The sequence below is a fragment of the Mustelus asterias genome, chromosome 19 (genome assembly GCF_964213995.1).
Source record: "Mustelus asterias chromosome 19, sMusAst1.hap1.1, whole genome shotgun sequence".
In the NCBI taxonomy this organism is placed as follows: Eukaryota; Metazoa; Chordata; class Chondrichthyes; order Carcharhiniformes; family Triakidae; genus Mustelus; species Mustelus asterias.
The window spans coordinates 9,483,027-9,495,727 of record NC_135819.1 but is presented as its reverse complement, the minus strand read 5'-3'; the positions used below and the strand labels follow the sequence as shown (position 1 = coordinate 9,495,727).

The 12,701-nt window shown below is 47.2% G+C and overlaps 1 protein-coding gene across 1 annotated transcript in view; it reads left to right on the top strand.

Annotated features, from left to right (window-relative positions):
• The window catches only part of LOC144507753 (CD209 antigen-like protein A), a 32,005-nt gene that overhangs the window by 6,820 nt on the left and 12,484 nt on the right, over window positions 1-12,701 (top strand). Inside the window, exons 2-4 of the mRNA XM_078235024.1 lie at window positions 442-543; window positions 7,063-7,137; window positions 11,886-11,957. Of these exons, the coding sequence (XP_078091150.1) occupies window positions 442-543; window positions 7,063-7,137; window positions 11,886-11,957 (249 nt within the window). The remainder of the gene's footprint in view (window positions 1-441; window positions 544-7,062; window positions 7,138-11,885; window positions 11,958-12,701) is intronic.

The following is a 12,701-nucleotide window of genomic DNA, read 5'->3' as shown; positions in this document are numbered from 1 at the left end:
CTCTCGGGGTTGGTGGGGGGGCGGGTGCTAAAAGATCCTAAGGCTTTGTTGCAAAATAGGAAGGGAGTTCTTCCAGATCTCCTGGGCAATATTCAGCCCTCAAAGACAGGTTATCTGATGCTTATCTTGGGACTGTTTTGTGGGATCTTGCTGTGCTCAAACTGGCTGCTGCATTTCCTCCCTCACAGAAGTGGCTACATTTTAGGAGAACCTCATTGGTTGTAAAGTGGTTCAGGACATTGTGAGGATATGAAAGCCGCTGTTTCTTTGTTGTTTTGAGATTAGCAAGTTCCTGTGGTTTGCTGTTGACTTTTCCAAGACAAAGCTTTGAAAGAATCTCGGTGACCAGTGAGTTAATATGGCAGCAGTTATATTTACCCATCATTTTGAAGGTTTTGATACTATTTAATGCTCTAATCAGTGCCGTGTTTGAAATCTCAGGGAGCCGATGGAAGTCAATCTTCTCTGGAAAGGTGTTGATGTTTCTAATCTTCATCCTTCTGAGTGTCTTCCTCATTCTTCTGGTGACTGGAGTCATTAAATGTAAGTAACTGTACACTTCCTGCCCACATTGCCTTCATTTCAATTGATTTTTGGGACGTGGTGCCACTGTGTTAAATTAATATAACGTAGAATCCCTACAGTGCAGAAGGAGGCCATTCGGCCCATCGAGCCTGCACTGACAACAATCCCACCCAGGCCCTATTCCCGTAACCACTCATATTTACCCTGCTAATCCCCCTGACACTAGGAACAATTTAACATGGCCAATCCACCTAACCCGCACGTCTTTGGGCTATGGGAGCACCCGGAGGAAACTCAAACTAGTCGGTGGAGTTTGAGTCTTGACGCCAAGGGGAGGAATTTTCCAGCCATGCTTGCCCCAAGGCCAGAAAATCCCGCCCGAGGTCAACGAAACGTTGCATGGTCCTGTCCTGCTCGCTACGGTTCCCGTGGCGAGCGGGACGGGAAGTTTCCGCTCAAGTACTTTCCCTGATAACTGGTTTAGTCACAAAATGCAGCATTACATGCGCTTTGTAGTCTTTTAGAGAAAGCAGGAAGCAATGAGTTAAACAAATTAATGAGGGAGTGACAGCTCCTGATGGAATAATGCAACTGAAACAAAACATCAAAAGGAAACTTAACGAACTAAACCAAAACGATGATAAACTCCAGCGGTCTCTCTTTATAAGTGCTCGAGGCAAAGAACAAAGAAAAAGGCAGCACAGGAACAGGCCCTTCGGCCCTCCAAGCCTGCGCCGATCATGATGCCTGCCTAAACTAAAACCGTACGCACTTACAGAATCCGTATCCTTCCATTCACATCCTATTCATGTATTAAGCTCGTTGCCCCTTTAATGCCACTGTCGTACCTGCTCCCACCACTTCCCCGGGGCAGCGCGTTCCAGACATTCACCCCCCTCTGTATAAAATACTTGCATATCTCCTATAAACTTTTTGCCACGCACCTTAAACCTATGTCCTCTAGTAATTGACTTATCTACCCTCGGAAAGAGCATCTGCCCATGCCACTCATCATCTTGTAAACCTCTATGAGTTTGCCTCTCAACCTCCGTCGTTGCAGTGAGAACAAACTGACTTTATCCACCCTCTATCATAGCTAATACCCTCCAGATCAGGCAACATCCTGGTAAACCTCTTCTGTACCCTTTCCAAAGCCTCCACATCCTTCTGGTAGTGTGGCGACAAGAACAAAGAACAAAGAAAATTACAGCACAGGAACAGGCCCTTCGGCCCTCCAAGCCTGCACCGACCATGCTGCCCGACTGAACTAAAACCCCCTACGCTTCCGGGGACCATATCCCACCATTCCCATCCTATTCATGTATTTGTCAAGATGCCCCTTAAAAGTCACGACCGTATCCGCTTCCACTACCTCCCCCGGCAACGAGTTACAGGCACCCACTACTCTCTGTGTAAAAAATCTGCTTCGTTCATCTCCTTTAAACCTTGCCCCTCGCACCTTAAACCTGTGCCCCCTAGTAATTGACTCTTCCACCCTGGGAAAAAGTTTCTGACTATCCACTCTGTCCATACCTCTCATAATCTTGTAGACTTCTATCAGATCATCCCTCAACCTCCGTCGTTCCAGTGAGAACAAACCAAGTTTCTCCAACCTCTCCTCATCGCTAATGCCCTCCATACCAGGCAACATCCTGGTAAATCTTTTCTGTACCCTCTCCAAAGCCTCCACATCCTTCCGGTAGTGTGGCGAGCAGAATTGAACACTATATTCCAAGTGCAGCCTGACTAAGGTTCTATAAAGCTGCAACATGACTTGCCAATTTTTAAACTCAATACCCTGACCAATGAAGGCAAGCATGCCGTATGCCTTCTTGACTACCTTCTCCACCTGCATTGCCACTTTCAGTGACCTGTGTACCTGTACACCCAGATCCCTTTGCCTATCAATACTCTTAAGGGTTCTGCCATTTACTGTATATTTCCTATCTGTATTAGACCTTCCAAAATGCATTACCTCACATTTTTCCGGATTAATCTCCATCTGCCATCTCTCCGCCCAAGTCTCCAACTGATCTATCTCCTGCTGTATCCTCTGATGGTCCTCATCGCTATCCGCAAATCCACCAACCTTTGTGTCATCCGCAAACTTACTAATCAAACCAGTTACATTTTCCTCCAAATCATTTATATATATTACAAACAGCAAAGGTCCCAGCACTGATCCCTGAGGAACGCCACTTGTCACCATTCAGAAATGCACCCTTCCACTGCTACCCTCTGCCTTCTTTGACCGAGCCAGTTTTGTATCCATCTTGCCAGCTCACCTCTGATCCCATGCGACTTCACCTTCTGCACCAGTCTGCCATGGGGGACCTTGTCAAAGGCCTTACTGAAGTCCATGTAGACAACATCCACTGCCCTACCCTCATCAATCATCTTTGTCACTTCCTCAAAAAACTCGATCAAGTTCGTGAGACACGACCTCCCCTTCACAAAACCATGTTGCCTCTCGCTAATACGTCCATTTATTTCCAAGTGGGAATAAATCCTGTCTTGAAGAATCTTCTCCAATAATTTCCCTACCACTGATGTAAGGCTCACCGACCTGTAATTACCTGGATTATTCTTGCTACCCTTCTTAAACAAAGGAACAACATTGGCTATTCTCCAATCCTCTGGGACCTCCCCTGTAAACACAGTAAGAAGTCTCACAACACCAGGTTAAAGTCCAATAGGTTTATTTGGTAGCACAATTTATTTGGTGGCTTGAGCTACCAAATAAACCTGTTGGACTTTAACCTGGTGTTGTGAGACTTCTTACTGTGTTTACCCCAGTCCAACGCCGGCATCTCCACATCATGACCTCCCCTGTAGCCAGTGAGGATACAAAAATTTCTCTCAAGGCCCCAGCAATTTCCTCCCTTGCCTCTCTCAGTATTCTGGGGTATATCCCATCAGGCCCTGGGGACTTGTCAACCTTAATGTTTCTCAAGAACCCCAAAACCTCCTCCTTTTTGATCTCAACATGGCTCAAACTATCTACGCATCCTTTCCCAGACTCCACCAAGTCCTTCTCTTTGGTGAATACTGATGCAAAGTACTCATTTAACACCTCGCCCATTTCCTCTGGCTCCACACATAGATTCCCTCCCTTGTCCTTGAGTGGGCCAACCCACTCCCTGGCTACCCTCTTGCTCTTTATACATGTATAAAAAGCCTTGGGATTTTCCTTAATCCTGCTGGCCAATGACTTTTCGTGACCCCTTTTAGCCCTCCCTACTCCTTGCTTAAGTTTCTTTCTACTTTCCTTGTATTCCACACTTGCTTCGTGTGTTCCCAGCCTCTTCGCCTTGACAAATGCTTCCTTTTTCTCTTTGACCAGGCTCACAATATCTCTCATTATCCAAGGTTCCCAAAACTTGCCATACTTATCTTTCATCCTTACAGGAGTGTGCTGGTCCTGAATCCCTATCAACTTACACTTGAAAGCCTCCCACATGCCAGATGCTGATTTGCCCTCAAACATCTGCCCCCAATCTACATTCTTCAGTTCCTGCCTAATATTGTTTGAATTAGCCTTCCCCCAATTTAGCACCTTAACTTGAGGAATACACTTACCTTTATCCATCAGTACCTTAAAGCTTACTGAATTGTGGTCACTGTTCCCGAATTGCTCCCCTACTGAAACATCGACCACCTGGCCGGGCTCATTCCCCAATACCACTTTAACCAATGCCCTTCAATTGTGTATCCTTCAAAAATAATTCACATATCCTTAACATCTGGGCATTATTGCCCCTCCTTAGTTGTCTTTGAGAAAGGCAGATGGATGTTCTTCTCGAATCACTGGGGGGCTTGGGTGGGATACTCTATGGGAGGATCAATGCAGAGCCGAAGGGCCGAATGGCCTCTTGCTGCACTATAGGGATTCTATGATTCATGTGGTGAAGGTTCTCCAACAACAGACTCAGACTTGCCCAATGTAACACGAGCTTCCAGTGACAGCATTGTGTCTAAGTCCCCTTTGGCGTGACTGATGGTAACGACCAACGCCATTTCTTGAGACAAGTCACTGAGAAACAATTCTCCCAGTTTGAGACTAAGGGGGTGGGGGAGTGGGGGGGAGTGAGGGGTGGGGGAGGGGGAGGGAGTGGTGTATAGAGAGGAGAGGAGAGGATTTCAGATTCCCAGTGTAATAATCTCGCCAGGGCCAGTCCTCCGATATGACACTATTTTATGAATGTAAAGAAGAGGGAATTTCCATGGCTTCCAGCAGCACAGGTCCTGAGGTCCGGGTGCGCAACACTCGTCCCAGGCTGTGACCGCGGAGTTTAAACTCATTTCTCATTGGGCGAACTCACCCGCGCTAAATACGGAGATCTCCACGAGATCTGTTGATGATCCCCCCCCCCCCCGCCCCTCCCCCCATGTCAGTCATGGCCGCCATAACATCCACTTCCCTCAGTGTTTCGCTTTTATTAAAATATCTGAACCCCAATATCAATTCAGGACCTGGTTGATGGACTTCAATAAATTATTTCTTGACTGCTGCCTCACGGCGCCAGGGACCCGGGGCGGCACGGTGGCACAGTGGGTTAGCACTGCTGCCTCACAGCGCCAGGGACCCGGGTTCGATTCCCGGCTTGGGTCACTGTCTATGCGGAGTCTGCACGTTCTCCCCGTGTCTGCGTGCGTTTCCTCCGGGTGCTCTGGTTTCCGCCCACACTCTAAAGATGTGTAGGTTAGGTGCATTGGCCGTGCTAAATTGCCCTTCAGTGTCCCAACTTGTGTAGGTTAGGTGGATTGGCCATGCTAAATTGCCCCTTAGTATCCAAAGATATACAAGTTAGTTGGATTGGCCATGCTAAATTGCCCCTTAGTGATCAAAGATATACAAGTTAGTTGGATTGGCCATGCTAAATTGCCCCTTAGTATCCAAAGATATACAAGTTAGTTGGATTGGCCATGCTAAATTGCCCCTTAGTGATCAAAGATGTGCAGGTTAGGGGGATTGGCCATGCTAAATTGCCCCTTAGTATCCAAAGATATACAAGTTAGTTGGATTGGCCATGCTAAATTGCCCCTTAGTGATCAAAGATGTGCAGGTTAGGGGGATTGGCCATGCTAAATTGCCCCTTAGTATCCAAAGATATACAAGTTAGGTGGATTGGCCATGCTAAATTGCCCCTTAGTGATCAAAGATGTGCAGGTTAGGGGGATTGGCCATGCTAAATTGCCCCTTAGTATCCAAAGATATACAAGTTAGGTGGATTGGCCATGCTAAATTGCCCCTTAGTATCCAAAGATATACAAGTTAGTTGGATTGGCCATGCTAAATTGCCCCTTAGTGCCCAAAGATGTGCAGGTTCGGTGGATTGGACATGCTAATTTGCCCCTTAGTGTCCAAAGTTGTGTAGGTTAGATGGATTGGCCGTGCTAAATTGCCCCTTCGTGTCCAAAGATATGTAGGTTAGACGGATTGGCCATGTTAAATAGCCCCTTAGTGCCCAAAGATGTGTAAGTTAGGTGGATTGGCCATGCTACAATGCCCCTTAGTATCCAAAGATGTGTCGGTTAGGTGGATTAGTCATGGTAAATGCACAGGGCTACTGGGATCGGATGGAGGGGAGAGCCAGTGTGAGATGCTCTTTCGGAGAATCAAATGCAGGCTCGATGGGCCGAATGGCCTCCTTCTGCACGGTAGAGATTCTATGTTTCATGTCTATGAAATGGTGAATTCTATGGGATGAGGCCAGGCACTGAACAGATACTGAGACGAAGCTTGTAACATTAATGCTTTATCTACAGCTGCAGAATGAGGTACCGTAAACTCACAAGTTCAAACACCTCCCGGGACAGGGGAGGGAGGGGGTCCAGTTTGCTGCCAATGAAAGCTCATCCAGAACTTTAGTAATATAACGATCGACTCTGTGTCGAAAGAAGAAAAGTGGAAGGATCCTGGGCTACATGAAAAACACAAACTACCTCGCTCCCAGGTAGCATGTTGCCATCAGCTGCTTTGCAATCTTGAAACTTGCCTCGTGTTGAAAGCCCGACACTCGACTGCTGCTGTTACACTCAGCATATTCCTGTCTCCTAATCTGGGTGGCACGGTGGCACAGTGGTTAACACCGCTGCCTCACAGCGCCAGGGACCCGGGTTCAATTCCTGGCTTGGGTCATTGTGTGTGTGGAGTTTGCACGTTCTCCCCGTATCTGTGTGGGTTTCCTCCGGGTGCTCTGGTTTCCTCCCACAGTCCAAAGACATGCGGGTTAGGTGGATTGGCTGTGCTAAATTGCCCCTTAGTGTCGGGGGGACTAGCTAGGGTAAATGCATGGGGTGACAAGGATAGGATCTGGGTGGGATTGTGGTCGGTGCAGACGCGATGGGCTGAATGGCCTCCTTCTGCACTGTAGGGATTCTATGATTCTATAAATCATTCTCACCTTCCTGTAGGTCACAGTGATTGCCACCATGTGAAGTGTTTGTTGGTAGTAATTGGGTTTTGGGGAATTTAATTTACAATCTCCCGGCTGCTAAATTAACTCTGCAATCAAATCCTTGCTGATTCCTCAGGTTCAGAGACCAACCAGACGGTGGAGGAGTTCCAGTCACAGGTCCAGATGCAAGTCTCTCACGCACTGAATAACGGTGAGTGTGGTGTCCGTGAATACAGTAAAATCAGCGTCAAGTTTCACCTGGGAAAGCCCAAGAATCCAGAGTAAAGTTAACAGCTAATTACTCAGTAATTCCAACACTATTTATCATTCATTCTTGGGCTGGAATACCTGGATGAGTTAGGAAAACATCTTCCATCTAACAATTGTTCCAGCAGACTTTCTGGGCAGAATTCTCCAGCTGCGCTGGTCTAAAAGCCGGAAACTCCCGCCCAACTGTCAGTGGGGTTTCACATTGTCCGCAACCCGCCCGCTAAAATTCCAGTGGCGGGTGGGATGGGAGATTCCGGCCTCTGTTTCTGTTGGTGAGGCAGCCTTATAGAAATGTAAACATTAGGTCGAGGGTAATTTTCAGTCCATGCTTTTGGAGTAACTCTTGATTACTCAGGTATGAAATTCCAGAGAAGGATGTTGTGGCATGTCTGAATTATAATCCATGTTGGAGCTTTCCAGAAACTGGTCACTGGTAATAACAGACATCAGGTGACTTGTGGCAGCCATCTTTCGTCAGTGTCTTTTCTTGCCTTTAAAATGTCCTTTTGGTGTATATTTGGTCAGCCAATGAAATTACAGACTGATATCATTCACGCACAGGGGTTATGGGGAGAAGGCAGGAAAATGGGGATGAGGAGCACATCAGCCATGATCGAATGGCCGGAGGGGACTCGATGGGCCGAGTGGCCTAATTCTGCTCCTATATGTTATGAACTTGAATAGGCCACATAATGAGGACAATGACCATAACCTCTGGCAGTAGTTCACAAATAGCCCAATTTAATTGCTTAGTTCAAAGTTTATTAATCAGTGTCGCAAGTAGGCTTACATTAACACTGCAATGAAGTTACTGTGAAAATCCCCGAGTGACCACACTCAGCCACCTGTTCGGGTACACTGAGGGGGAATTTAGCATGGCCAATGAACCCTAACCAGCACGTCTTTCGGACTGTGGGAGGAAACCGGAGCACCCGGAGGAAACCCACGCAGACACGGGGAGAACGTGCAAACTCCACACAGACAGTGACCCAAGCCTGGAATCGAACCCGGGTTCCTGGCGCTATGAGGCAGCAGTGCTAACCACTGTGCCACCGTGCCACCCCCAAAATATTATCATGGTGGGATTTGAAGTCAAGGGGGGGGAGGTTTAGCACGGACATCAGAAGGACATATTTTACACAGAGGGTGGTGGGCGCCTGCAATGCGCTGCCGGGCAAGGTGGTGGAGGCGGACACATTGGGAACGTTTAAGACTTATCTAGATAGCCACGTGAACGGAGTGGGAATGGAGGGATACAAAAGAATGGTCTAGTTTGGACCAGGGAGTGGCGCAGGCTTGGAGGGCCGAAGGGCCTGTTCCTGTGCTGTATTGTTCTTTGTTCTTTGTTCAAACTCTGAATTGACTTTAAGACAAAGCTTCCAAATCCTGTGATTTTTAACCCCCCCACAATAACTGCTGAATACTTTAATCTCATGTAGCTTCATTGAACAACAGATGGGAATTAAACTCCAGAATTAAGGGGGAAAAACGCAATGAAGTATCAGAGAGAGCGCACTGTGAGTGCAGCAAGGGATTGGAGATGGAGGGATGGACATTGAAGAATTGGAGATAGCCTGGAACTCTCTGAGATCTCTCTGCTACTCCAATTCTGGCCTCTTGACATCACGGAGTTTAGTAGCTCTGTCACTGGGGTACTCAGTCATCCATGTCCTAAACTCTGGAATTCTCTTCCGAAAGCTCTTGTCTCTCTTGCTTTAAGACATTTCCTGCAACCCGACTCTTTGACCAAGCTTTTGGTCACCTGCCCCCATCTCCCCTCATGCAGCTTAATGACAGATTCCAGTGATAAAGTTCTCATGAAGGACCTTGGAATGCTTTACTATGTGAAAGCTGCGATATAAATGCAAGTTGTTGCTGCCTTATGTTCTACAGACCTGTCCTGTGTAATCTTCCTTTGACCCACAACTGTATTCAGGCAAATGGTATGTTGGCCATCATTGCGAGAGGTTTCGAGTACAGGAGCATGGATGTGTTGTTGTAATTATACAGGGCCTTGGTGAGGCCACACCTAGAGTATTGTGTGCAGTTTTGGTCTCCTTTTCTGAGGAAGGATGTTCGTGCTCCCGAAGGAGTGCAGCGAAGGTTTACCAGGCTGATTCCGGGGATGGCGGGACTGATGTATGAGGAGAGATTGACTAGGTTAGGATTGTTTTCACTGGAGTTCAGAGGAATGAGGGGGGGAATCTCATAAAGACTTATAAAATTCTAACAGGACCAGACAGGGTAGATGCGGGGAGGATGTTCCCGATGGTGGGGGGAGTCCAGAACCAGGGGTCATAGTCTGAGGATTCGGGATAGACCATTTAGGACGGAGATGAGGAGACATTTCTTCACCCAAAGAGTGATGAGCCTGTGGAATTCATTACTACAGGAAGTAGTTGATGTCAAAACATTGAATGTATTCAAGAGGCGGCTGGATATAGCACTTGGGATGAATGGGATCAAAGGTTATGGGGAGAGAGCCGGATTAGGCTATTGAGTTGGATGATCAGCCATGATGGTGATGAATGGCGGAGCAGGCTCGAAGGGCCGAATGGCCTCTTCCTGCTCCTATCTTCTATGTTTCTGTGTTTCAGCGTCTCATCATCCCCCACTCGAAGATATCTCTTCCAACACCTCAAACCTTGAGGGAGCATTAACATAGAACCATAAAAACTAGAAGCAGGAGGAGGCCATTCGGCCCTTCGAACCTGCTCCGCCATTCATCTTGATCATGGCTGATCATCAAATTCAATATCCTGATCCCCCCTTCCCCCCATATCCCTTGATCCATTTCGCCCCAAGAACTATATCTAATTTCTTCTTGACATCAGACAACGTTTTGGCCTCAACTACTTTCTGTGGGAGTGAATTCCACACATTCACCACCCTCTGGGTGAAGAGATTTCTCCTCACCTCAGTTCTAAAAGGTTTACCCCTTACCCTCAAACTATGACCCCCCTAGTTCTGGACTCCCCCCACCATCGGGAACATTAGAACATAGGACATAGAACAGTACAGCACAGAACAGGCCCTTCGGCCCACGATGTTGTGCCGACCTTCATCTGAAACCAAGATCAAGCTATCCCACTCCCTATCATCCTGGTGTGCTCCATGTGCCTATCCAATAACCGCTTAAATGTTCCTAGAGTGTCTGACTCCACTATCACTGCAGGCAGTCCATTCCACACCCCAACCACTCTCTGCGTAAAGAACCTACCTCTGATATCCTTCCTGTATCTCCCACCACGAACCCGATAGTTATGCCCCCTTGTAATAGCTCCACCCACCCGAGGAAATAGTCTTTGAACGTTCACTCTATCTATCCCCTTCATCATTTTATAAACCTCTATTAAGTCTCCCCTCAGCCTCCTCCGCTCCAGAGAGAACAGCCCTAGCTCCCTCAACCTTTCCTCATAAGACCTACCCTCCAAACCAGGCAGCATCCTGGTAAATCTCCTCTGCACTCTTTCCAGCGCTTCCACATCCTTCCACACATTCCACACATTCTTTCTGAATCTATCCTGTCTAACCCTGTTAGAATTTTATAAATTTCTATGCGATCCCCTCTCAATCTTCTAAACTCCGGTGAATATAATCCTAACCGACTTAGTCTCTCCTCATATGACAGACCTGCCATCCCGAGAATCAGCCTGGTAAACCTTCGCTGTACTCCCTCTACAGCAAGGACATCCTTCCTCAGTTAAGGATACCAAAACTGCACACAATACTCCAGGTGTGGCCTCACCAACACTCTATACAATTGCAGCAAAACATCCCTATTCCTATACTCAAATCCTCTCGCTATGAAGGCCAACATGCCATTTGCCTTCTTTACTGCCTGCTGCACCTGCGCGCTTACTCTCAGCAACTGATGTGCAAGGGCTTTCTGAATCTCCCTTTCCCTCTATAATTCTGTTTTTTTTCATCCATTCATGGGACATGGGTATCGCTGGCTGGACCAGCATTTATTGCCCATCCCTAGTCGCCCAAAGGCATTTAAGAGTGAACCACATTGCTGTGGCTCTGGAGTCACATGTAGGCCAGACCGGGTAAGGACGGCAGATTTCCTTCCCTAAAGGACATGAGTGACCCAGATGGGTTTTTCAGACAATCGACAATGGGTCATCAGTAGATTCTTAATTCCAGATATTTTTTTATTGAATTCAAATTCCACCACCTGCCGTGGCACGGATTCAAAACTGGGTCCCAGAGTATTAGCTGAGTTTCTGGATTAATAGAGGAGCGATAATACCACTAGGCCGTCGCCTCCCCAAATCCTGTTATATATTTAAAAGGGTGGCAAGTTGCTTTAAGAGCTGATTGCATGACTTGATAGTGGTGTCGTTAGGGTGCTGCCACAAACTGCTCTTATCATTTTGGTTTGTACTCTGTGCAGTGCAGAGAATATCTCTTTCAATAAATCTGTTGTTGTTAGCTTGAATCTCCGCGGGCAAACCACATCTTTTCTTTTTTATTTGAAACCCACACCCACCCCCCCCCCCCCCCCCGACTAACATCGTTAGAACATTGCAAATCCACACATTGCAAATCTCTTAATATTCTGTTATGAATTGGTTAATAAATAACAGAGAGGAGATGGGTTTCATTATCCTCGCATCGTAGCTCACACGGCAGCTGGTTTTGTAAATTCTGATCTTGCATTCTGACTTGTTCCTCACATTTTAGTTTCGGACAGATCAGAGCTGAGGGAACTCGAGGGGCGTATTCGGAATGAAGTGTCACGGATGGTTGAAATAGGTGAGAGGGACACAACGTTGGATAAGTCGACTGGCCGGTATGGTTCAATCACTGGAAACTCAGTGAAGCAAAGCCCCAGCCTCACTCAGAATTAGCCGGGAACACATTTCCATAAGACCATAAGACATAGGAGTAGAATTAGGCCACTCGGCCCATCGAGTCTGCTCCACCATTCAATCATGGCTGATAATTTTCTCATCCCCATCCTCCTGATTTTCCCCATAACCCCTGATCCCCTTATTAATCAAGAACCTATCTATCTCTGTCTTAAAGACACTCAATGACCCGGCCTCCACAGCCTTCTGCGGCAAAGAGTTCCACAGATTCACCACTCTCTGGCTGAAGAAATTCCTCCTCATCTCTGTTTTAAAGGATTGTCCCTTTAGCCTGAGGTTGTGCCCTCTGGTTCTAGTTTTTCCTACTCGTGGAAACATCCTCTCCATGCCCACTCTATCCAGGCCTCGCAGTATCTTGTAAGTTTCAATAAGATCCCCCCTCATTTGCTCATTCACATTTCAGCTCTCTGCTATTGGCGAGTGGGCACTGGAGGGTGTTAACTGAGGGAAGGTACCGGGATTAGCTGTGATGCCCCCCATGCCCAATAAGCCAGCCTGTGGTCAGCATCATCCGGGGAACATGCTCTCCAGAGACCCGAATGGTGCCTTTCAAGAAAACAGGAAGAGAAGTTGTGGAGCTCAGGGAGTTGAATATTTGTTCAGTCGGGAGCAGTGAAGGGTCAGCTCC